This window comes from Engystomops pustulosus, chromosome 5, assembly GCF_040894005.1.
Source record: "Engystomops pustulosus chromosome 5, aEngPut4.maternal, whole genome shotgun sequence".
NCBI lineage: Eukaryota > Metazoa > Chordata > Amphibia > Anura > Leptodactylidae > Engystomops > Engystomops pustulosus.
The window spans coordinates 180065061-180092825 of NC_092415.1; the positions used below are offsets into that span (position 1 = coordinate 180065061).

Consider the following 27765-nt stretch of genomic DNA (forward strand, 5'->3'; position numbering starts at 1 on the left):
CCTAGAACACGGTCCGAAAAATGTGCTGCGCAAAGCCCATAGTGAATGAGCCCCAATGTGCTATCCCTGTCTCATACACTCGCCATTGGGATCTGACTTATCATGCAGGGGGTAAAGGAGCTGCTCTGGGGTCTAGCACATAAGTCATTTCTACATAGGTGCTAATATATATGACTATTAATGATAGGATACAAATGATTAAAGTGGAGCTAAGTTTAGTGTTTGCCCCTGCTGTATATTAGCTCTTCCCAATACTTATCTCCCCAAATATTCCCACCTAATGTGCATGTGGGGGTTTAGCAAAGCTTAATCTGACACTGATAAGTGGAAAAGTCAAGTTAAAGGGTTGTTTTGTGAAATTAAGATTATCCCCTATAGGCAGAATGGGTAAAATCTACCAATTGATGGTTCTGGGGAGGGCAGTTCTGATCCTTTGTACTGTTGAATCATGGGATTGGCTGGTTGTACATACACATATAAAACTACCAAAGCTGCCCAAGCGCTGATCCATCAATCTCCAGCAGTGCGGGAAGGGAGTATCTGTACACGTGTGATCACTCATCTTTTCCTGCAGTGTAGGGAGAGGACATGAATACTTTTATCCTGAAAGGAGCCTTTTACCTGTGAACTATCATCACATCACCGTGTGCTATCTTCCCATACTGCAATATCAATGTACATTCGACTTAATCCCTGTACTGTGACATCACTGTGTGTATTATCCCTGTACTGTGACATGACTGTGTGTATTATCCCTATACTGTGACATCACTGTGTGTAATATCCCTGTACTGTGACATCACTGTGTGTATTATCCCTATACTGTGACATCACTGTGTGTAATATCCCTGTACTGTGACATCACTGTGTGTATTATCCCTATACTGTGACATCACTGTGTGTAATATCCCTGTACTGTGACATCACTGTGTGTATTATCCCTATACTGTGACATCACTGTGTGTAATATCTCTGTACTGTGACATCACTGTGTGTATTATCCCCATACTGTGACATCACTGTGTGTATTATCCCCGTACTGTGACATCACTGTGTGTATTATCCCTGTACTGTGACATCACTGTGTGTATTATCCCTATACCGTGACATCACTGTGTGTAATATTCATGTACTGTGACATCACTGTGTGTATTATCCCTGTACTGTGACATCACTGTGTGTATTATCCCTGTACTGTGACATCTCTGTGTATTATCCCTGTACTGTGACATCACTGTGTGTATTATCCCTGTACTGTGACATCACTGTGTGTATTATCTCCGTACTGTGACATCACTGTGTGTATTATCCCTGTACTGTGACATCACTGTGTGTATTATCCTATAACGTGACATCACTGTGTGTAATATTCATGTACTGTGACATCACTGTGTATTATCCCTGTACTGTGACATCACTGTGTGTATTATCTCCGTACTGTGACATCACTGTGTGTATTATCCCTGTACTGTGACATCACTGTGTGTATTATCTCCGTACTGTGACATCACTGTGTGTATTATCCCTGTACTGTGACATCACTGTGTGTATTATCTCTGTACTGTGACATCACTGTGTGTATTATCTCCGTACTGTGACATCACTGTGTGTATTATCCCTGTACTGTGACATCACTGTGTGTATTATCTCTGTACTGTGACATCACTGTGTATATTATCCCTGTACTGTGACATCCCTGTGTGTATTATCCCTGTACTGTGACATCACTGTGTGTAATATTCCTGTACTGTGACATCACCGTGTGTACTATCCCTGTACTATGATATCACTGTGTGTATTGCCCCCGTACTGTGACATCACTGTGTGTATTATACCTGTGCTGTGACATCACTGTGTGTATTATCCCTGTACTGTGACATCACTGTGTGTAATATTCCTGTACTGTGACATCGCTGTGTGTATTATCCTGTACTGTGACATCACTGTGTGTATTATTCCTATACTGTGACATCACTGTGTGTATTATCTCTGTACTGTGACATCACTGTGTGTATTATCCCTGTACTGTGACATCACTGTGTGTAATATTCCTGTACTGTGACATCACGGTATTATCTCTGTACCTCTAATTGGATAGTGATGTGCTGTCTGTCACTATAATAAGCATTTACATTGTATACATCATATAATCCAGTAGTAACTACCGCATGTATAACGCAGCGCTACCGATCGGCAGGTTGCAGTCAGTACGGACAAGTGACTACAGTAATCGGAGGGGCGTGGTATAGGCGGGGCTACCGGGACTTATTGGTAACCACACCTCTTCCTGCCGGTCCTCAGTTGCCTGGTAACATAGACGCGCTGCCGCCCGGAGAAGAGGTGAGTTCTGCCCCGTACAGGCCGGGGAAGGGGGGGGGGGATCAGTGGGGGCTCCGCAGCCGCCCCCCTCCCCATAACATAGGCTGTAATTCACATACAGGGACATTATGTCCCGTTTACCACTTGAAGCAAAGGTGGATTATTCTCTGCCTCCAATATCACCTGGATGACGCATAGGACGAGCTCACATAGCGCCACACCACTCTGCAGGTTATGTCTGGTATTACATCTCAGTGACACCTTTTACAACCTGGAAAACTGCGCTCAATTTGTCCAATCTCATGCACATTGCAGCAGATTAAGGCCGCGTTCACACGTCGCCTTTTTTGATGTGTTTTAAAAACTCCCCAACTGTTATCACACATTGAGGTAACGTTGCGTTTGCAATACACGATGGAAACGCAGTGTAACGTATACAGGGTTTTTTGTGTCATACGTATACTGTCATCAACTAAGGATTTTTTCTTTTTGGCAAAAAATAAAATATAGACATGAAATAAGGTCTGAATGACAACGTACCATCCTGGGGACTCCTTTTGCCCCTTGGATCTTAGGCAGTACAGGTCTTAATAGAACTACACACCCATAAAACAGAATTTTTTGGGTGATATCCCATAGAGAGATACTGTTATAGGGGGTTCCTGTACCCAATACTAGGGAGAGGTCGCTGTGCAGCCACTGCCCCGTAGCTGTAGCATGCGCAAAACTCCGGCTTCTCGGCCAAAGATCTCAGGGTAGGAGGAGCAAAGATGCTACTGGGGCGTGGAGCAGCAGTGACGTCTAGCCTCAGTTCCGACTACTCCACACCCCAGTAGCCTCTTTACAAAATTTACATATTAGGGTATAAAAGATTTTAAAAAGATAGCGGGGACTTAGGATTAGCTCTAATAAGGGCTATCCTCACGTCCCATACATCCACCTACCACCCATTCTACCTTTATAGGTAGAATCGTGGTGGTAGGTTCCCTTTAAGCTCCCTTTGAATTCAGGCTATGCTGTACACATCCATAGGTAGTGAGCTCCCCCTAGTGGTGCCAGCATTTATGAAGCATTTTATGAAGTAAGAAAACCGCGCTCTTTCCGAGGGACATTTCTTATGATTTCTTTGTTATCTCTAATTAGCGCTGAGATTTTACGGCCGGGGACACATCTTGTTAATCATTGACTGTAGTACAAAGTGAGTTTGCTTTGTGGCGTGTGTTTTCCTTTGCTGCAGGTCCTCGTTCTCTCGTGTGGACACGGCATGGCTCATCATTTAAGTTCAAGGCCTAGAGGAGCATCTGTTTCAGTTTCCAATGTAACAAAAGCTTCAAAGGTAGATGTCACAATAAAATCTCTCCCACACATGTCAATATTCATTTACAATGATGACACTTTGTGCCGCTTTATGTCTGCTACTTTTTTTTTTTTTTTTTTTACAAGGGTTGAAGAGTTTCTTACTTTTCCCAGCCGCTGCTCCCTCAGAGATTATAATCAGTATAATACTATTTACCTCTGTGCTAAACTTTATGATGATAACGTGTCTATAGTCTAGGAACGCTAAACATTTTTAGGCCCCATAATTTATTATTTCTTAAAGAGAACCCGTCACCTCTCGTGACCTGACTTTTTTTTTTTTCATTTTTCAACTTGTATTTCCCACAGAGGTGACCCTAGCCATTCGGATGCCTCAGGCGGACTAGGCCTAATAGTAAAATATTATAGGGGGAAAGGCCTCAGGGAATGTGAGCAACTGAAAACTAATTTACTTTTCCTCTCTGCAGTTTCTTCCTCATGTCAACGGTTAGAACTATTTTTAGTGGCAGATTTTGCTTTTCAGTGGCTGACTGAGCCTGTGATGCTGCCTCCCCCCTATCTGCAGGTGTTGCTGCCCTGAGGCAAGAGGCTCTACTAGCCTCTTGGCAGGTGCGCCTGATTCCCTATGACAGGGCGCAAACACTGGGCATACCTGGGCAAGTGTTGGGGCCCGGAGCTGCTGGGGGGGGGGGGGGGGGGCCCGCATAAGGCTGTACATAAGGAATCCATGGGGATGAGTGGGGCTTTATCTACTGAATCCATAGGGCCCCCAAAGGGGCCCACTGATTCTCTGAAACCTGGAGCCGGCCCTGCCCCATACAATAACAATTCTGGAGCATTTGTTTCTGATATCTATGTATTGAGGTGCGTAACCATTTCCTATGTTCCTGTTTCTGTGAAGCCATGCTCTTCTTTTGCACAAGTCAAAAAAGTTTCCTAAAAAAAAAACTCTACTTTTTTTTTAAACAATAAAGTGGAAGTTACTTGACAGTAAGAAAGACCCCTTCTGCCTCTTCCACAATGACGACACTTTCTTTGTAGAATCTGCCGTAGAATCCAGCTGAAGAACTATGAATTGAAATTTATTACATGTGGATTCATAGATGATTTCCATCTAGACTTAAAGGGGTTGTCCACTTTCAGCAAATAATTAATATGGTTTGTGAAATGAAAAGTTTTCTAATATACTTTCTGTATCAATTCTTCACTGTTTTCTAGATCTCTGCTTGCTGTCCTGCTATAGAAAGCTTCTATGTTTATATCCAGTGGATAGAAATCTGTTCATGGTTATGTGATGGCACACAGGTGCACGTCTCGTTATACCCCTAGTCATGTGATGGCACACAGGTGCACGTCTCGTTATACCCCTAGTCATGTGATGGCACACAGGTGCATGTCTCGTTATACCCCTAGTCATGTGATGGCACACAGGTGCATGAGCCATTATACCCATAGCCATGTGATGGCACACAGGTGCACGTCTCGTTATACCCCTAGTCATGTGATGGCACCTGTGTGTCCATCACGTGACCATGAACAGATTTCTATCCACTGGAAGTAAACATATAAGCTTTCTCAGCAAGCAGAGATCTAGAAAAAGGTGAGGAATTGATACAGAAAGAATATTGGAAAATTGTATAACTTTTCATTACACAAACAATATCGATCACTTGCTGAGAAACTGGACAACCCCTTTAAATGGGTTGTCCTGGAATTTTAGCTGTCAATATTCTACTTTAGAATCTACAGAAGATTTCTCCTACAGAGGAGGGATCTGCCGCGAATCCACAGCACAACAAAATGATATGACAATATCCATTCGTACCACTTGCGTTTGACATGGGGTTTTTATGGTTCTGTTCTCTGTTCCATACATGTGTCAAAATTCACCGTCATTCTTTTGGACACATAATTTGATTGACATATCCTATCATTTTTTGTGGAATCTGGGAAGAATATTGATTTTGGCAGGTATTTACTTCAATGGAAAACCTGTGCCAAAATCTGCCTTGTACATGAGACCCTTAGGCTTTGTTCATATGTAGCCAAATCACTGTCCCATTGAGTGGAAAAAATGAGCAACATGCCCTGTATCCCACGTGGTATCAAGGTGGAGGCTTCTTTACCTCATGTTTTTGTAATGTGTGTGTAAGTGTGTGGGGAGGGCAGGATATGAGGTAATTACCAATATACATCTATATCTGCTCCGCTTTCTTGATATGTAAAGTGAAGCCTCCTGTCTTTTACCTCATCAGCCAGACATTCCTGTCCATAACATGGCCGCACATGGAGGGTCATGTGATCTCTTACTGTCCATGAACAATTGCCAGTTATAGATCACATGACCCTCCATCTGCGGCCATTTTATGGACAGGAATGTCTGACTGATGAGGTAAAAGACAGGAGACTTCACTTTACATATCAAGAAAGCGGAGCAGAACTAGTAATAGATGTTTACAGACAGTCCCCGGGTTACATACAAGATAGGTTCTGTAGGCTTGTGCAACACCCTCGCCGATGCAATGGCGAGGTAGTGTTTGCGAATACGTCCCACCTGCATATACCCACATCACACTACATGGTCCTGATAGGACATAGGGGATATTGCAGTGGTGAATCCTGCCTGGCACGGCAGGAGTTAAGTATTTTGTATGATGCAAGATGCTGTTGTCCAATGATTTGTGTTACATCCTGTCCTCTGTAAGCTGAGATGTGATTGGAGGAGCAGCCACCACCTGACCAAAGGGAGGTAATAAAACCCCCTGGCCAGGAATGTTCTAGAGATTATTCTAGTAGAGAGTTAGTGAGAGAAGTCTCTCCCAGATGAGAAGAGGAGAAGATCTTGTAGACTGTGAGTGAGTGAGTGAGTGAGTGAGTAATCTCAGTCTGGCCCATACCAGAGCAGGAAGAGCCTAGCCCCTGCCTCTGAAGAGTGGAGCATTAGACTAGAGTTAGTGCAGTGAGGAAAAGGGGTATCATCTTACCTTTAAAGGTGATACCTGAAGCCCTACAGGATAAAGCTGAAGCTTCCTACCAGGACACAGCTGCCTCCCAGCCTGCCCTCTACATCCAGGCTGGTGAACTATCTCCTGAGGCTCCCTCCAACTCACATCTCAGCACTCCATCTACCTGTTAAAGGCACGTTGCTGCGGTTCCTGCCGGTTCAAATAAAGAACTGTAAGTTGTTTTCTTCAACTTCTGTCTCCGTCTGGTCCCTGCTAATACGGCTGCCTTCACCACCGGCACCCTGTCCACCACACAGAGACTCACACTCGGGACATTAAGGGGTTGCCCCAGGGAGATCCGCTATAGCAGCCTCTCCCTCATCATTTCTTGCCAACACCACCCTGCTGGAGACCTGCCAGGCTGTAGGACAGCCCTCCGGTCCCCCCCGTACCAAGCACCGTGACAATAGCGTGCTTAGGCCGCAACCGCCAGCCACTCCGGTACCGCGGGCCCCGGCTGTCTCCAGGCCTCACCTCAAGGGCTAGGCCCCGGTGGGGGATGTTGCACTTGTTCTTAAGTTGAATTTGTATGTAACTCGGAACTGTACATTTTATATTTGTAATCCCAGCCAGAATTTTTTTTGGTCTCTGTGACAATTGGATTTTAAAAATGTTGGGTTGTCATAAGAACCAGGATTAACAATAAATCTTAATAACAGACGCCTTTGATAACTGTTACAGATGATTATTGTTGCCTGGGGCTAAAGTACAGTAAATTACCAACATCCAGAGGTCCGTTTGTAACTAGGGGTCGTCTGTAAGTCGGGTGTTCTTAAGTAGGGGACCGCCTGTATTGGTAAATAACCTAATATCCTGCCCCCCCACACTTACACACAGACACATTGCAAAAATATGAGGTAAAGTGGACAACCCCAGATTTTATGGTAAAAAACTGGGTCAAGGCCAAATACCTTAAAAAGTTTGTTGTTTATTTCATAATTAATCAGCTTTTTCTCATATTTCTGTATAAATCATTTATTATCTGTTTTAGAACCAGGACAGAAGTCTGCACCCTGTTATTCTGACGGCAGCAGCTTTACAGGACCATATTCTACAGAATCTTCAACTTCAGGATCTCTCATTAGGACATTCTTGTAAAAGAATCGTGAATGTGAACAAGTCTGGGGCCCGAAAAATGGTGAAACCTGTTGTTGATACTGGGATTAAGCGAAAACCTATTAAAAAATCTGCCAGCAATGCGACAGAGGAGGAATACGTTATAGATCCCCTTGGTCCAAAACTAACATTGGGCAAGTCCTTTTCCTAACATATACAGTAGATAGATGGATAGATAGATTTTTACCGTAGGCAAACACATAATATGGGAGATTTATAAAGTTGTGTGATACAAAAACTGTTGCTTATATAGGAACCAATCACAGGACAGCTTTCATTTTGAAGCCTGCACTCTCACTGGTTACTTAGGGTAACAAGACCAATTTTTGTGTGATATTTTCAGAAATCTTTGTTAACATACCTTAAGTAATATCCACAGCGCAGGGAGATAAAGTAAGTGACCTCATGATTTTTATAACCTGTGGATCCACATGAGTTCTGCGCAAAGTGGAGGAGTACCGTATATACTCGTGTATAAGCTGAGTTTTTCATCACAAAAAATGTGCTGAAAAACGTCCCCTCGGCTTATACACGAGTCATTAAAAAATAATAAACTTATATACTCACCCTCTGGTGGCCCCGACCTGCAGCGCTGCTCCCCCGATGTCCGCGCGGGTCCTCTTCTGGCTTCGGCGCCCATCTTCTGTCTTATACTAGGCGCCGTCCAGGGGAGAGCAATGGCGGCGCCCGACACGAAGTTAGTGAAGACAGAAGACGGGCGCGGAAGCCAGAAGAGGACCCGCGCGGACATCGGGGGAGCAGCACTGCAGGTATATAAGTTTATTATTTTCTTTTAATGCTGGGCTGGCTGGATATTACTGGGGGCAGTGCTGTATACTACTGGGGGCAGTGCTGTATACTACTGGGGGCAGTGCTGTATACTACTGGGAGCAGGCTGTATACTACTGGGGGCTGTGCTGTATACTACTGGGGGCAGGCTGTATACTACTAGGGGCAGTGCTGTATACTACTGGGGGCAGTGCTGTATACTACTGGGGGCAGTGCTGTATACTACTGGGAGCAGGCTGTATACTACTGGGGGCTGTGCTGTATACTACTGGGGGCTGTGCTGTATACTACTGGGGGCAGTGCTGTATACTACTGGGGGCAGTGCTGTATACTACTGGGGGCTGTGCTGTATACTACTGGGAGCAGGCTGTATACCACTGGGGGCAGTGCTGTATACTACTGGGGGCAGTGCTGTATACTACTGGGGGCAGTGCTGTATACTACTGGGGGCTGTGCTGTATACCACTGGGGGCTGTGCTGTATACTACTGGGGGCAGTGCTGTATACTACTGGGGGCAGTGCTGTATACCACTGGGAGCAGGCTGTATACCACTGGGGGCAGTGCTGTATACTACTGGGGGCAGGCTGTATACTACTGGGAGCAGGCTGTATACCACTGGGGGCAGTGCTGTATACTACTGGGGGCAGTGCTGTATACTACTGGGGGCAGTGCTGTATACTACTGGGGGCAGTGCTGTATACTACTGGGAGCAGGCTGTATACTACTGGGGGCTGTGCTGTATACTACTGGGGGCAGTGCTGTATACTACTGGGGGCAGTGCTGTATACTACTGGGGGCTGTGCTGTATACTACTGGGAGCAGGCTGTATACCACTGGGGGCAGTGCTGTATACCACTGGGGGCAGTGCTGTATACTACTGGGGGCAGTGCTGTATACCACTGGGGGCTGTTCTGTATACCACTGGGGGCTGTGCTGTATACTACTGGGGGCAGTGCTGTATACTACTGGGGGCAGTGCTGTATACTACTGGGGGCAGTGCTGTATACCACTGGGAGCAGGCTGTATACCACTGGGGGCAGTGCTGTATACCACTGGGGGCAGTGCTGTATACTACTGGGGGCAGTGCTGTATACTACTGGGGGCAGTGCTGTATAGTACTGGGGGCTGTGCTGTATACTACTGGGGGCAGTGCTGTATACTACTGGGGGCAGTGCTGTATACTACTGGGGGCAGTGCTGTATACTACTGGGAGCAGGCTGTATACTACTGGGGGCTGTGCTGTATACTACTGGGGGCAGTGCTGTATACTACTGGGGGCAGTGCTGTATACTACTGGGGGCTGTGCTGTATACTACTGGGAGCAGGCTGTATACCACTGGGGGCAGTGCTGTATACTACTGGGGGCAGTGCTGTATACCACTGGGGGCAGTGCTGTATACCACTGGGGGCTGTTCTGTATACCACTGGGGGCTGTGCTGTATACTACTGGGGGCAGTGCTGTATACTACTGGGGGCAGTGCTGTATACCACTGGGAGCAGGCTGTATACCACTGGGGGCAGTGCTGTATACTACTGGGGGCAGTGCTGTATACTACTGGGGGCAGTGCTGTATACTACTGGGGGCAGTGCTGTATACTACTGGGGGCTGTGCTGTATACTACTGGGGGCAGTGCTGTATACTACTGGGGGCAGTGCTGTATACTACTGGGGGCAGTGCTGTATACTACTGGGGGCAGTGCTGTATACTACTGGGGGCTGTGCTGTATACTACTGGGGGCAGTGCTGTATACTACTGGGGGCAGGCTGTATACTACTGGGGGCAGGCTGTATACTACTGGGGGCAGGCTGTATATTACTGGGGGCAGGCTGTATATTACTGGGTATATATACAAAAAGTCCTCCAGCTCACCTGGATCATGCGGCAACTTAGTCCGCTAGCACGGATCCACCCCGCTGCTGGGCGATGTAGTCCACAAAAAAGAAATGATTAAGAGCACTTGTATGTGCTAGAAACGCGTTGACGATTATACCATGCCACCTGTATTTTATCTGATGGATGCCCTGAAAATCGAATAAAGGCGATTTTAATCTGCACCTAGCTGGATCTGGAAATTTCTTTTTTTGTATACTACTGGGGGCTGCTGCATACTACTGGGGGCAGTGCTGTTATACTACTGGGGGCAGGCTGTATACATACTGGGGGGGTCTGTGACTAAGGCATTTCCCACCCTCGGCTTATACTCGAGTCAATAGGTTTTCCCAGTTTTTGATGGTAAAATTAGGGGTCTCGGCTTATACTCGGGTCGGGTTATACTCGAGTATATACGGTAATTTTGGACGACTAGTACTGCAAGTATATTTTAGTTCATCGCTATTTCTTGAGTGCACTGCTCTCTTTGAGTCTTGCCAAAGCATCTTAGGCTACACGCACAGGACCGTGTGCTTGCCAGGGCCGGATCACGGGTGAGTATGCGGCCGAGTGCAGAAGAGGGGAGGGGGTAGCGCTCCTCACCCTTCCCCACTGCTTAGAACGCGGAACGGCCACAATGGGAAAAAAAAGATAGAACCTGTCCTACCCTTTGCGTTGCCGCCAGGTCAAGGTGCACACGGTGTCATAGACCTCTATTGTGGTTGTGATCTGGTGTGGACAGATCATGGCCATGCACCCATAGCTATAGGCTTAAACTCAGGGCTGTGACTCAAAAACCATACATTTTTGTTATGATTCATAGATCACTGGGACACAACCAAGCATGGTGGCACCACACATGCCCTTACCCGTATCTATTTGGTAGCAGTGTCAATTGTTAGATCTCCACCAGTCTGATATGAATCCCCACTTCTACGTTTAGTATATTCTCTGAATTCTTTAAAACACTGGTACATTAGAGCAGTGGACCCCAACCTTTTTTTTGCCTGGGGACCGGTGGGTGGAGAGATGCGGTCTGGTGGCACAGCTTCATAGCCAAAAATGAATATTTGCATGCCCCACAGTAACTCCCTGAGTGTCCAGCTTATATTGTCCCATTTCCTGAAGAAGCGCCCCTCCCTCCACTTATATTGTCCCCTTTTCTTTAGCTGCGCCCACCCTCTCCTTCCAATGTCCTCTTTCCCAGACGAACTCTGTAAAAAAAAAAAATCCAATACTCTCCTTCCTCGTTACCCTGCAGCAGTCTTCTCTTCCTTCACTTCTCTTCTGCATTAGTGCATGGCTCTATTGTCAGGAGACACGATATGATGACATCCTCACGCGAACAGTGCATTAACGTGGAAATGAAGTAAGTCTTGGGCCGCGGACCGGTGGTTGGGGACACTGCATTAGAGTACCCGAGCATCCTCCGGTGGGCCCAGGCTCTGATTAAGTACCTTATCCCAGATATAAAAGCTATTTCGGAGCCTAGTAGGGTCTTATTTCTAAGAAGCCCCTGTTCCTCTAACATGGTAGTGCCTACTGGTCTCCTCTCATCATCAGCTTCTATGTGCGTAATACAGCACAGTAATAGGCACCTAATGACATTGATTAGTGTTACACAGGGGCTCCAGTGAGTCCTCAGATTTGTTCTGAGCTCTAGAAGCAATGGTTTCCTTCCCTGAATGAGTGTGACTGTCTGATTACGGGTATGATGCCTCTCCCCATCCTAATGATTGACAGGACAAAAGAGGATCTGCCACTAGATGTAGTCTCTACACCGTGTAGCTGTCATTACTAGTCAGTCACTACAGGTGTCAAGACATAAAAATAATTAGCACAGCGTCGTCTCTACACACGGGGTTAGCCAAGACAAATAACATACAGACGCCAATCAAATCATCCAGTAGGCCTCGTGGCAAGTTTCTGCCATGTCTGAACACATTGAGAGTTGAGTTGAGATGTAAGACAGGCCAATAGTAGTCAGTAGCTACTCCTGCTTAGTATAGGTCGTGTGTCATATAAATGTTCGTAACAAGAAAGAATATTAAGGTTATCGTCATAAAATTGCTCATTCGCACAACTGATTGTGATAACGTTGTATCTTTGGCTGCAGCGCAGAGACTTGGAATCGTGGAGGCGCCTGCCGTGCCCTTAACCACTGATGAATGGGTGCAAGTGAAGCGACGCTCGGTTCAGCAAGGCGACTCTCTGCAGCCGTGCGTCATCTGTAAGGAAGAGTTTAGACTCCAGTCGCAGGTACTGCAGTTGTGGCCTAACAGGGGAAGGGCTTTGGGTGACATTTTTCAGTTTACTTTTTAAATAAACCACCTATGGATAAGAGACGAGCAAATTATCCGAAATTTGATTCGTAGAAACTTTGTGAAATTTTACAAAAGTTTCAGGTCAGAATCAAACTAGTTAAAACCGATGTGGCTCTGATTCTCCGAATAGGTATGGAACCCCCTTTAGTCCTTTAAAATAGAATTTCCATAAAGAGATTTTTTGCTGCAGCTTTAAGGGCTGTTATACTGTGCAGGAGCACTTCCCCCTCCCACTGTCAGAGATTACAGCAAGCAGAAGGAGTGGGAAGTAACAAGGAAGCAAGGGGTAGGGTGATACAGTGTATCAGCCTGTGAAGCCACAGCAAGGATAATAACCCCCCTATCTATTCAGGCTAATTAACATAATTTTAAAAGTTGAAAAATTACATACACATATAAGAAGATTACCACAGTCAGTGTCTGGATCTATGAGTAAGTGTCCCTTTCAATGGATTTTGATGGTAGATTTCCTTTAATGTGAACAGAGCCTAAGACCAACATAACCTTGGTTATGTTCATAGGTTGTGGCGCTTCAAGTTCTCATGTTGTGTCCTTTGTCTTCTCTGTAATGTTACATTGATTTGTGTCTATGCTGCTTGTTTTACAGGTTCTGCTTTCATGTTCTCATGTATTTCACCGGGTAAGTGGAATATTTGGATGTGATATACGACCTGTATGCTATTTATGACTGTCAACATCACTGGACATTGTAAAGGACTGTATGAGCTATTTTTATAGTCATCTGATGGACGGTTGGACATTTGTGTAGTGTAAATCGGTTCTGAAGGTTATTGGTAACTAGGAGCAGGGGAGGATACATTGTAGTCATGTTCTATGAATAAGAAGAAAGAAAAAAACTAACATTGTTACTATATTTCTCTGCAGAATTGTTTGGAAGCATATGAGAAATTTACTGGAAGGAAAACCTGCCCGATGTGTAGGAAGAATCAGTATCAGACCAGAGTAATACATGATGGCGCTCAGATGTACAGAGCAAGGTGTGCCACCAGGTAATGTCCCATATCAGTCTCATCATTAGAGGACCTTTAAAAGGGACAATGTCACAAGATTTTCACCCATAAAACTACTACCACCCTCCCAGGGAGGATATGAAATGTCCTTTTTATAATTCCTTCAAAGTCATGTAAAAAAAAGTTGAGTCAAGTTTAGAGGCTGCATGGAAGAGTCTCTTCAGACATCTCTATCTTCCATTCTCTAGTACCTAAAACATGCACTGGTGTCATACTAAAATTAGAATCTCAACTTTCAGATTGCATCAGGTTTGTGTTTCGGTGATCCACAGAAACAGAGATACAAGCAGTTAAAAAACAAGGCCGGAATTCAATTTTAATGTGCAGCTCGTATTTCCATCTATATCTATATTTCCATCTATATGAAATCCTATATGGGGGTGAAATCCTTCACCCGAATGGATTCCTTATGTGGACCCCCCAGGAGCCCTGGGCCCTGGCACTTGCCTGGGAATGCCTAGTGCTGGCGCCGGGCCTGCCCCCTGACACTATGCGCCCCATAGCAGCTGCTACCACTGTAGTTACCCTTATGGCTTTCTCCATAGGATAGGTCATTAGTAGTTGATTGTGGGTCTGATGTTCCGTTCTCCTGCATGCAGCGGTGTTGGTGAGCTGGCCCAGTCCCAGGCCCAGCTCCCATAGAAGGGAATGTTTTGAACCCTTACTGATCAACTGCTTATGATCTATTCTATGTACCGTGCTCCGAAAAGCCAATGCAGCACGGTTACAGTGCCAGCCATGGAGGCAGCGTGTTACCCACATTCATTCCGTTTCCCTTTGATTCCTCAGGATACAGGCTTGTTGGAAGGGATACAGAGTGCGCAAATGGTACAAACACTTCCGACAAACATCACCTCCCAAAGACCCCAAGTTACGGAAAAAGTTCTTTGAGGAGAAGGTATTATATGCGATCATTTTATATTATAAGAAAAGGATAAACTGTATTGTCACATCATGGTGAACCTAAGAAGTGCAGGATATAGGGATCAATCGCTATAAGGGTTTAATTAATTGGGGGTGATATATAATGAGGAGGCTCCTTACGGGAGTCCTATGTCTGTCTTTGGACATTAATGTGCCTTTGGCCCCTGGTAAATCTGCTGGCAGCATCTTATGCTATGGGGGATGTTTGCGACAGTCACATAAAATTTAGCAAAATATCATCCAAAGTTAGAGTCACACGCATAGACCAGGATAGGGACTGGCGTCAAAACTTGCGCTTAAACGGAAAGTTGCAATTCATTAATTCAGTCGTATTGTGAAATCTAGTCTATGCAAATAATACATTTGGCGCAGGCGGGGGTATATGTCAAACTGACTTTCTTCTGTCCTATATTCATTTGGCGCAATGCAAAGTCACAAAAAAAAGCATTTGCCCGGAAACTGCACCAAAACAACGTGCAACTTTAGGGGGTGCAGAGGTTGCGGTTGCACCAGCGCCCAAGAGGTTTAGGGGGCCCTTATGGTGTCACTTTCTCATATGAGAAGACTGTTACTGTAAACCATACATTATAGTCAGGGGCCTGGCACAGACTTTGCACTGGGGCCCATCAGCTTCTAGTTACGCCACTGACTAAGGGAATAATATGTTAAAATATATTACAGGATCTGATGATAATTATTGGGATATTAAAATAGGATTTCAAATACCCACAGAGAGGATATCACCCAATAGACGTGGCTGTCGGTGGATAATACATTGTGCGTTCCATAAGGTTTAGCAATGTGATAAAGATACAGAGCAGTGTAGCCATGGCAAGTATTCGAGTCCAGCTACTAAGAAAAGGAGAAAGATAGGAGATGTATATCATAGGAATATTCTCTAGTTACTGTACATAGATAACTGGATTAGAGAGATGTAGGGTAAGTATTCCTTCTGGTCGATGAATAAAGCCAAAAAACAAATTTTTTCAGCTCCACATGAGACCCCTGTCTGAGATGGATAGAAAAAAAGGATGAATAACATCAGTGACCATATATTATAGTAGTGTCTTAAAGGGGTTGTAATAACTTTCATTGTTATCTGCTTTACACAGTTTGACCACTGGGTCCCACGCAGATCATAAATACGGATCCTTGTAGTTTATAAGAATGAATTGTCAGGCTGAGCATGCATCCTGCCGCCCCATTCAATAGTATGGGAGTACTGGAGATAGCAGAGCACGGCGCCCATGTATCTCTAGCACTTCCAGTTACTGTCTATGAGAGTGCTGGAGATAGGAGATCGCTTTACCCTGCAATGTCCAGCACTATCATAGTATTGGATGAAATGAATGTTTGACTGACGCTTCATTTAATTACCAAGATCTGTGAACTGTTGGGGTCCGCTCTCATGATCAGTGGAGGAACTTTACCAATGAGATCATTATCCCCTTTCCTGTGTATAGGGTTAACAATAATACTTGGTACAACCCATTTTAGACACATTTATTTTTTACCATTAGTTATAGTCCTTAGTCTAATACATTGTTACAACTTTCCTTCCTCCCTCAGGAACTCTCCTGAGCGAGTCACAAACATAACAGAACCAGCGTCTCTCTTATACCCATCATTCTCCCCTCCCTCAGGAATTCTCTTCAGTGAGTCACACACTGCCAGTATCTCTCAGTCCCCTCATTCACCCCTATCTCAAGAATGCTCTTCAGCAAGTCACACATAGTGAGCATCTCTCTCTCTGTCTCCTTTTTCACCCCTCCCTCAGAAATTCTCTCTCAACTGCCTCATTCCTGAGGGGGGCCGGGTTAGCAGTGTCAGCATTAGTTTGGTGGCGGGGTAGCTTGCCTCCCCCTGCCTCCATGACTAAGACTTTAGTAACAGAGGGCATCAATAAAATTATTTTTTAGAAAGAAGAATGGTGTCTCTAATCCCATGGCATCAGTGAAACATGTATAAAGACATCTAAAAAGACACCTGTGGGGATAGGGGTAGGACATGTGAGAATATATCTACTGTGTGTGGGTGGGGTGGGGTGGGGTAAGTAAGAGATAAATAAATAGATGCAAAAACAAGATCTCTCCTAAGTATATATAGATAAATAGATATGAGATGGATAGATAGATGGATATATAGATAGATAGATAGATAGATATGGGATGGATAGATGGATAGATAGATATGGGATAGATAGATAGATGGATAGATATGGGATGGATAGATAGATGGATAGATATGGGATGGATAGATAGATGGATAGATAGATATGGGATGGATAGATAGATGGATAGATAGATAGATATGGGATGGATAGATAGATGGATAGATAGATATGGGATGGATAGATAGATAGATAGATAGATATGGGATGGATAGATAGATAGATACATAGATAGATAGATATGGGATGGATAGATAGATAGATGGATAGATAGATAGATATGGGATGGATAGATAGATGGATAGATAGGGGATCAATAGATATTGGATGGATGGATAGATAGATAGGGGATCAATAGATATTGGATGGATGGATAGATAGATAGATAGATAGGGGATCAATAGATATTGGATGGATGGATAGAAAGTTAGTTCACCACCCAATGTAACCACGCTGACTTCAGGATTAATTAAGGCTTTGATTTGATTGCTTCATCCCCTTTAATTAAGTTGGAGGCAACAATTAGACATAAAGCAATGCAATCCATTATTGGGAGTCATAAACCCTTTGCCTTTATTTCCTATTTGCCGGGTCCTGTGATGTTCGGATAAGCTCGCGGTCTATGGGAGGTGAATCATAGTCTTGCCCCAGTTTGTGGGTTACTACGTTTCTGTTGATTGTGTCCAGGACGTGAACTGAGAATGATATGTTTATTACACGTCTGACAGAGCCACAGTAGTTTTACTAAGATCTAAGAGTCCCTAAAAGGTCACAGCAAACTATCTCATTTATGTCAATATCCCCCAATCTGTGTGCACAGAAAGCAATGGCGCTCCCCGGCCTGTCGCGGCTGCAGTCGCGGGCGGCTTTGATCCTTCCCTATAAACCTGTGCTTGCATAAGCCGTTTAATTGAAGCAGCTCGTTTTTACGGGGGCCAGTAAATCTTTTTTCATGTGCATTACATTACGTGGCGCAGGATTTAATGCTTCTCTACAAGGAGCGAGCGCCGAGGGGAGGCCGAGGGATTTGTCTCTCCCGGACAGGAGATTTCCCCCCCAAAATTTTTAATCTTGCCAAACACAGGAGCGGTCGCGGGGGTTTACTTATTGGTCTGACCAGGACAGGGCAAACACAGGGAGATATTAACCCCGTAGTGTCTTATCACTGACTCATTCATGTGCAGTAAATTCCAGAGCTTTCTCATTTTACTTTTTTTTTTTTTTTCAAGATCGCAATAAGTCAACACATTAGTAAGCAATTTGCTGACATTAAGATGGATTACTCAGAAGGAGAAGAAAATGACTCCTCCGAGTGCAGAAAAGTTCACCCGGCCTTTCCTCTCCTGCGTCTTGTTGGATATAATCTCTGTCTATACATTTTTCCAGACGCTTCTATTATCCTCGCTCTGCTTTAGCTAATTTCGGCATTGTGGATCTGTTAACGCGTCTTTGTTGACTTGTGAATGAAAAAGGTGATTAATTTTTTTTTTTGTGCTTTTTTTCTGTTTATTTTGCTTTTTAATGGGAAACATTTAACCGTTAGGGAACGTTAAAGGAAAATCTGCCATCAAAACCCACCATAATAAACCAGGGACACTTATATTTGTTATCCATCCTCTCCTTGCTGTAGCTTCACAGGCTGTTACACTGTGAAACTTCCTCTGTTGCTGTAAGATTACATGAGGGAAATGAAGGGGGGAGGGAGTCCTGAGTGAGCAGAGAGAAGAGGAGACAGTGTTACAGCCTTTGAAGCTGCCGCATGGATGGGGCTCTAGTTACACCCCCCAGATTCCTTCAGGCTCATCAGCATAATTTTAAAAGTTGATTTTAGAGGTTGAGGAAGCAGGCCATAGATAACAAATATAAGGAGATTACCACAGTCACGGTGCCTGGATCTATGAGGAAGTGTCCCTGGTTTATGGGATGGATTTTGATGGTAGATTTCCATTAAGGCGTTTTCCCCAAATTTTGATATTGATCATTTACATGATCCTAAAACATCAATATCAAATTGGGAAGGGCCGGCGAGCTGAAGTTGTGGTGCCGGGGAAAACACAATGGGTAGATTGTGTCAAACTGTCTATGTCAGAACTATAAGGTAATTCTCACCTGAAATTTCGCATTCATTAAAGGATTTAGACCGTTTTCGGACAGTTTACCAACTTTTCCTGGAAAAGGGGCTTGGTCTAACACAGGCACCAGAAAATTCTGGAGTAAACTAGACCAACTAATACCTGGTGTAAAGTACGACTCTACACTTCTGAACTACGTCCGATACATTGGCCATCATGATTTACATGGCACAGAATAAGACTGCACCAACACTTTTTATACATCTCCCTCAGTGTACCTAGCTGGAAGAACACAGCTCCATACAGTGTATAGTGGTTGTGTCTAGGTACTGCATTTTAGCAGCTGACGTAACCCAGCTAGGTTGTACACAGTTTAAGGAAGTTGCTCTTGGGAATAATCCAAATAGTTCATAAAGCTCAAGAACAAGTCCACAGGCAGCAAGTCCTCCAGGGTCTCTCACTTATCAGGAGACTTGTTAAGGGAACAGTTCAGAGATAAGACACAAATATGAAATTATTTTTCCTTCTCTTTGTGAATCTTCAGAAGACTATCCAAAACCTTCCCTCTTTGAGAGAGCTTTCTTGGACCCCCCCCCAGGTGTTATGTGTGTCGGCTTGTCATCATATGAAGCGTTGTGTAAATACGTCCCCAGTGTCAGCTCTGGGTGACATGGGAGAAAGTGTTCGGGAGGTGCCACCTGGATCAGGGGGGCTACCGGATTGGGGAAGGATTTCAATCTTTATTCAGATTGTATTTCATAAAATATTTCTGCAATGCTCTCTGACTCTGTAGGGCCTGCACCCCCGGGGATACTGCTGTGCATACTTTATGGGGGTACATGAGGGTGAAAGGTCCTGGATCCAGGTTTACATTCGATATTTAATTGTTATGGTTTCATGTTTATCTAGTATTTTGCACTTGGAAAACGATCCTGGAATTATTTGGGGACTCATTTTTCAATTTGTATCAAGAAGAATATTTTAGTATTAGCACTTGCTACTACGTTACAGCAACTGAAGCAGAGATAATATCCCGGCTTCAGTGCACTCCAGCTGTGGTGTATTATGAAGGCTTCACTTCCTAGAAAGCACAGGCGCTGAGCAGACCGAGGGGAGTATATATATATATATATATACAAAAAGAAAGTCCAAGCAGCACAAACCTTCAGAGAAAAAGAGAATTGGGTGCAGGCAACCCAGGACCGGGCCTCAGGTCCTCCAGTAATAGTATAAAGAAAGCGGGCAGCACTCCGTTGTAGATAAAAGTAAAAAAGTGTCTTTATTCCATAGTGAGCAACTGTGACAGCGACGTTTCGGCTCTGCAAGAGCCTTTCTCAAGCCATTCAAACAGTGAAATGGTGGCCATATTTAAATACAACAGGTGATCACATGACAAATTGGGATACTCCCACCATTTTTGTATAACTGTGATATAATGCTTATTACATAGTCAAATTACATATCGTGAACATTAAACATAGTGCACAATGTAAAATACATGTATATGTATGTGATAGACGTTAAAATTGTGTTATATATAACAAACAGCTTTATTAGTGACACAGATTAGTCCAGCCATTGGTCTTGTCTGTGTAAAGGTGCTCAAGTGCTTCTGTGTTGACAGCAATGCTTCCCAGTTGTTTCCACGTGTCGACCTTCCCTGATCAGCAACAATGTTCTCCGATACATATAGAAAAAATTTTTTTGAAAAAAAATTTTTTTGAAAAAAGGAAGAAAAAAAATTTTTTGGAAAAAAGGAAGAAAAAAGGAAGAAAAATGCTCCATGGAACGCAAGCTGAGCGCCAAATTGTGCGCATAAAAAATATGTCGCACGGTGGAACGCACACTATGCGCCTGGTTCTGCGCATGTGTATTATGCCCCAGCAAGAACGTCTGGTGCTATGGAAACCAAAAATGAAAAATTATCAGATAAAACATAAATGATTCTGGAATGCAATATTCATGCAATTTACATAAAGGAAAAGTCCACGATGTGTCAGCCATAAGTCAGGACCAATTGGCTGTGATAACAACCATGTTGGATGCACGTTGATATTGATTCACCAACGATTCTTTTGTTATTTGGTGCTTCAAGAGCGCAAATCGATGCCCCGTTTATGCAATTGTCAAGTGCTATGGTAAACGTATTTCCATCCATTTCCCTATATTTTGTACATTGTTGTTCTTTCATAGGTTACGGTTGGTGTGTCTAGCCAGGGACCACACTGTCTTTTATACAAGTACAGTCAAAAACCTAGGGGATTGATGATGCCGTCTGCCCCGTTTATTATTAGGGGTATATTCAGCAAGGTCGTCCCTTATATTTGCGAGTTATACAATCGTTGGTGAATCAATATCAACGTGCATCCAACATGGTTGTTATCACAGCCAATTGGTCCTGATTTATGGCTGACACATCGTGGACTTTTCCTTTATGTAAATTGCATGAATATTGCATTCCAGAATCATCTATGTTTTATCTGATAATTTTTCATTTTTGGTTTCCATAGCACCAGACGTTCTTGCTGGGGCATAATACACATGCGCAGAACCAGGCGCATAGTGTGCGTTCCACCGTGCGACATATTTTTTATGCGCACAATTTGGCGCTCAGCTTGCGTTCCATGGAGCATTTTTCTTCCTTTTTTCTTCCTTTTTTCAAAAAAATTTTTTTTCTTCCTTTTTTCAAAAAAATTTTTTTTCAAAAAAATTTTTTCTATATGTATCGGAGAACATTGTTGCTGATCAGGGAAGGTCGACACGTGGAAACAACTGGGAAGCATTGCTGTCAACACAGAAGCACTTGAGCACCTTTACACAGACAAGACCAATGGCTGGACTAATCTGTGTCACTAATAAAGCTGTTTGTTATATATAACACAATTTTAACGTCTATCACATACATATACATGTATTTTACATTGTGCACTATGTTTAATGTTCACGATATGTAATTTGACTATGTAATAAGCATTATATCACAGTTATACAAAAATGGTGGGAGTATCCCAATTTGTCATGTGATCACCTGTTGTATTTAAATATGGCCACCATTTCACTGTTTGAATGGCTTGAGAAAGGCTCTTGCAGAGCCGAAACGTCGCTGTCACAGTTGCTCACTATGGAATAAAGACACTTTTTTACTTTTATCTACAACGGAGTGCTGCCCGCTTTCTTTATACTATATATATATATATATATATACGGTATGTTTATTTTTTTATAAGTGCCTGTGGGTAGTTTTGTGTCGCATATTGCCCGGACAGATTCCCTTTAAGAAACATCGGAGCCCTCTGGTAACAACCCCCAGAGCCCCCCAGGCTAATTTGCTAAATTATGAAAGATGTTTTTCAGAAAAAAGTGGGCATAAAAAACTAAAAGAAGAGCAGATCCTGACCGTGGGGGCACACAACAACATGTAGATGTGTTTGGCTTATTTTACCAGATCCAGGCGGTAGACTTCCTTTAAGACGGTGCTTGATGATCTTCTTAGGCAGATTTATTTTTAGGGTAGGGGCAACTCCAGATTTTGAAGACCTGTAATTTTGATACCTATGTCCCGGCACTGAATAGCTAGAATACTGATGGGTTATATTTGGTACCCAGAAGCAATGTAAGGGAACATTGACCATGATACTTGGTGTTCTGGGGGTCCGTGTTGACGCAAAGTCCGGATCAACGTGTAATGTATAATCAGAGACCCTGTGTACTAATAGTGATTACTAACAAGTTCCCCACGGGATTAGTAAAGTTATATTCTATAAAAAGATCTGTACATAAATCTATATGATTGACATGTAAATATTATTTCATAGCGCGAGTCTTGTGAAGCCCCCCAGACCCACGTATAGTGGTTAATCAGTAAGACCTTTCCCCCCCCCACTCACCTGGGACACATATCCTACAAGTTTAGGGCTATGGATGTCTTTAGCTTCAGTAACAAAGGAAATTCTAGCAGAGATAAATTAGCGGCGGGATATGAAAGGCCTACGTGACTGCTTAATTGGTTTACATTACTTTGTCAATTTATAAAAGCTGTCCAGATCCGTCTCCTTTCTTATAGGAAGACAATACCCGGACTAGAGGCCGCTCGGCATAATGAGCGCGGCAATTCTCTGCTAAGCAAACACTTCTCTAAGCCCTAAGACCGCGCAGCTAATGGAAACTTTCTATCATTGCTATCTTGACTTGAGGTTTCGCCTCTTTTTAAGCCGAAATATTTTTGTGAAGTGGAGTCCAGACTGTCAGGTTAATTAATTTGCTGTAAGAAAATGTTTTCTGCGTGATGAAAAATGTATATTCAGAAAAAAACAAATCATTGAAGTCGCTCTCAAAGGTTGTAGGAATGATTTATGTGTTGGCTGCTCGGATTATATTGTCACCTCTTTGTAGTGGAGGGAAGTCTACACCGATGCCAGGTCTTTTGTGTTGATCGGAAGGCATGATGGATGGACGGTGGTCGCGTGTTAATAGTTTCGACGGGTCGCTTTCACTTTTTCATGTTTCGTGCTCAACAACATGTTAGAAAACATAAAAAACAAATAAAAAGATGAACCACTTTTGTAGCATATGGAGCATTTGTAATCGTTGACTATTAATTTCTAAAAATTTCAAGAAAAGTTGGGCCAAGTTTTTATAAAATTGTGCAAAAGCAGCACAGACTCTACCCAAGATATGATACGTTTATTAAGAGGCTTGCCGATCCCTTAATAAAGATGCGGCATGATTCACCACACACTGATAAATCAGGAGAATTGCGCAGGCCAGGAACAGTAGTGGTTGAGTTCATAATGCAGACTGTTTGGGCAGGAAGGCCACCAAAATCAACCAACTAAATGTTATACTGAGAAGGACCTGCACCAGAAATCCTCCTACATCTGTTCCTGCTCTCAGTGCACAAGAGGCATTTCACGACCTTTGAAGGTCCTCCAAAGGTCCTGAAACTGCAAAGCAGGCAGAAGAGACACATCATCCATTTCTCAAGCATCGTATGTAGGAAGTGAGTCCCAGACTTGTAGGGGCTATAATATTCATACAGCCCGGGGCACTCTTAATCCGCACCGCAGCAGCCCAATTGGCGTAAGTGGGGAAATGGGTGCAATTCCATGTGCCTATTTCAGGGTTTGTACGCCAGATTTCTGACATACAAGCCAAGATTAATGTGCCCCATGCTGCATTGTCCACCAGCGCACTTCCATGTGAGACACTAGTAAGTGTGGGAGCATGCAATCTCTTCCTTTTTCAATGCCCAAGAGTCTGCCACATAGATAAACCCTCAAAGTGCCTCTGATAGCCACCTTCCAGCCCACGTTATACCCCAGAGCTGAACCTGTACCAGTGATCCCACCTGTGCATGGTTGAAGAACGGAGCTCAGCATCATTGAACACCTTTGGGATGACTTGAAACAGTGGTTGCAATCCCGAGGCCTTCTCATCCAGCATCAAGTACTTACATCACAAATGCCCTTTTGGATAAGTCGGCACAAATTCCCTGAGAAACAAATAAAAATCATTTAGAAATTGTTTGCAGAGTCGGCCGTTGTATGTTGGATGTGTCACTATTAGGCCAGGACCTCATGAGCAAGTTTGGACGTCTCCTCCGTGCGTGTACAAGAATTAATGGGCCGAATCCAGAACTTCTGAGCTGAACGCATCATATCATTTGATTCTAGGTTCAGTCCGATAAATCCGGCACATGCATGAAGGAAGCATTTCAGAATAAACTCGCTCACGGATAACCGGTCTAATAGTGGCACATAAACAACACAGCCTCCTCTGGGAAGAATTTACTAATGATTTTTGATTGTTTCCCAAGATTTAGCCAAAATAGCATTTGTCAGGCGAGGACTTTCCAGGGGAGGATGATGATCATGCAGATTTCCATACACATACATCGGATTAAAAAAAAAATAAAAAAAAATCTAGCCAGCCGAACTAGTGGACCACCTAAAAAAAATTAAAGTAACCAGCATCATCGAGCAACTTTTCCAGATCATTTGCTACACTATGTACAAATCCAATAAGACATCTCTCTGTCCCAAATTTTAGTTTTTCCCAAAAATTTTAATTCCTGAAGCATTTCCATGAGATTAAGGTCATGTTACAAAGTAGGGCATATGATCTCGACAAAGTTCCAAATCGCTCACGTCTTCTAGAAATGGTATAATTACTATAACGATAACGGGGGAAGGGATTTGGGCACCAACAATGCAAATCGTCACATAGAAGACAAAAACAAACCTGTCCTGTACACAACTCAAAACAGCATCATGTTACCTTAGGAGAGTTTAGGTGACTTTCTTTGTATGTTACAGTTCAGGAGATCTTTCCACTGTCATATATGTTTGTTTTTACATCTCAGTTGTCCGATATCTCAGACCGGCTGGTAAGATGCTGCAATCCGGATATTGATGGCCTATTCAGTGAGATCGATCGGTCGATTGCCATAAGTCACAATGTTTTCCATCAGCTGGACCAAAAGTGTAACCCAGAAATGAGTGAAGCAGACTGGGAAAAAATCCAACTACAGGTGAGAAGGACTTGTATAACCACTACTACATCACCCATGTCACTTTACAATCACAGCGATGGCTTATACTATATTGTACGTGGAAAACTGGTGAAACATGGACCAGTCAGACAGGAAGGGAAGCTTAGCTGGCCACCTTTTAGGGGTTAAAAGAACTTAAGGGGGGACTTAAAGGGGTTGTCCACTTTTAGCAAATAATTGATATTGTAAGCAAAACTGATACAATTTTCTATATCAATTCCACTGTTCTCTGGATCGCTGCTTGCTGTCATTCAAGAGGAAGCTTTATAGTTTACTTCTTTGGATAAAAACCAGTCCCTGATCATGTGATGTAACACAGGTGCATGGCTCGTTATGGCCCTGGTCATGTGATGTCACACAGGTGCACGCCTTCTTATATCTCTGATCATGTGGTGTCACACAGGTGCACGGTTCGCTATATACTTGGTCACGTGACATCACACAGGTGCACGGCTCGTTATATCCCTGGTCATGTGATGTCACACAGATGCACGCCTCGTTATGTCCCTGGTCATGTGATGTCACACAGATGCACTCCTCATTATGTCCCTGGTTATGTGATGTCACACAGGTGCAAGGCTCCTTATATTCTTGGTCACGTGACATCACACAGGTGCACGGCTCGTTATAATACAGGACTCTGATAGAATGAGCCGTGCACCTGTGTGACATAACATGACAAGGGACAGATTCCTGTCCGCAGTAAGTAAATATAGAAGCTTTCTATAGAATGAGAACAAACAGAGGTCGTGAAAACTATGAGGAATTGATACAGAAAGTATATTGGAAAATTGTTTAACTTTTCATTACTTAATTATTTAGTGAAAGTAGACAACCCCTTTAAAGGCCATGTATGCTTTTCTGAGCATTCTGGGTTAGTATTATGCAGATTAGTTTTCCAAGATCGTTGAAGGAGGTAGCAATGTACTTATCACAATAACCCAGTACTATTGGATTTATACAAATATTTTACGTTTTACTTAAATTATGGATCATGCAAACTGGCGAGGTTTGCTAGAAAGTTGAGGATGGCTACAGATAGACATTTATGTCTAACTTTAGACAAAATTAATTTAAGGAAGGAACCACTGGAGGTAAGGGTGTGATTTATTTATTTTATGATAACCACTTTAATGCCACTTTATTTCAGTAGTAAATTCTTGTGTTAATGCAGGTCTTAAGATCTTAGGATGCAGATATTACAAGGAATCTACCATCAAAATCCATCATGATAAACCGGGGACACGTACTCATAGATCCAGGCACCGTGACCGTGCTCATCTTATATTTGTTATCCATGGCCTCATTCTTTCGAAATCAACTTTTAAAATTATTCTAATGAGCCAGGAGGGCTCTATGGGATGTTACGAGAGCGCCTCACTATTTCCTCCTCCCTTTGTCTACTGGAATCATGCATGATGGTAGGTGGTAGTGCTCGTGCACAGTGTAACAGCCTGTGAAGCTACACCTAGAGACCTCTGTCTAATTTGCATAACTATAAAAGTTGATAAACCAGGCACAGATTAATAAGAAGTAATAAGATTACCACAGTCCTGGTGCCTGGTTTATCATGATGCATTTTGATGGAATATCTACTTGATGGAAAATCAAAAACCAGGTGCATTTTCCCATGGCTGGGGGAAGCGGGGCGAAACCTTTGCCGTACAAAGATTGATCAGCATCCTAATCGATAAATGACCGGTCGCTTATTTTTGTGGATGAAAAATCTGCAGTGATGAGTGTGCGGATAACCCTGGTCTTCAGCCTACGACTATAAAAGGTTGTAAACCATGGTCATGCCATTCTACATAAAGTGGGATCTAATCGCGTGTGCGCAATATTTGTTAACCCTCTACCTCTCTCCATCCAGGCTGTACGACAGGAAATATTGGACTGCCCCATATGTATCATGCCCTTGTGTCCTAATACGGAGGAGCACAGCCGCCCGTCTGGCCGTCCTGCCGCCCTCCTGTCCTGCTCCCACGTCTTTCACCAGTCCTGTCTCCAGGCATTTGAAGACTTTGCACTGGGGGAAGGTCTCGTCTGCCCTTTATGCCGTTCTCCTTACCAAAAGAAAATCTTCTCCTACTGATAACTGTAATAGACCACAGTAACACAATTATAATGAGTAACCTGATATTTTGGTGACAATGTCTTTGTCCTACAACCTCCTTGAAGCCGCAATATATGTTTTAAAAACACGAGAAAGGAGGATCCAATGTACGCCTGTTGCACCCCGAAATGACCAGAGCAGCCAGTTACACATGCACAGGCTGC

General features: G+C 43.5%; 1 protein-coding gene across 5 annotated transcripts; it reads left to right on the forward strand.

Annotated features, from left to right (window-relative positions):
- The first annotated feature begins 2261 nt into the window (after positions 1 to 2261).
- Positions 2262 to 27625, forward strand: RNF32 (ring finger protein 32). Of its 5 annotated transcripts, none has more exons than XM_072153958.1 (9): positions 2262 to 2340; positions 3557 to 3655; positions 7633 to 7891; positions 12534 to 12676; positions 13349 to 13381; positions 13627 to 13751; positions 14562 to 14670; positions 25300 to 25467; positions 27359 to 27625. In XM_072153958.1, the coding sequence occupies exons 2-9, from the start codon at positions 3584 to 3586 to the stop codon at positions 27578 to 27580; spliced, it is 1131 nt and encodes a 376-aa protein (XP_072010059.1). In that variant the 5' UTR covers positions 2262 to 2340; positions 3557 to 3583; the 3' UTR covers positions 27581 to 27625. The 5 variants fall into 5 exon arrangements, with proteins under 5 accessions (XP_072010059.1, XP_072010058.1, XP_072010060.1 ...); XM_072153957.1 differs by lacking the exon at positions 2262 to 2340 and adding an exon at positions 2350 to 2560; XM_072153959.1 differs by lacking the exon at positions 2262 to 2340 and adding an exon at positions 2350 to 2550.
- Positions 27626 to 27765: the final 140 nt, after the last annotated feature.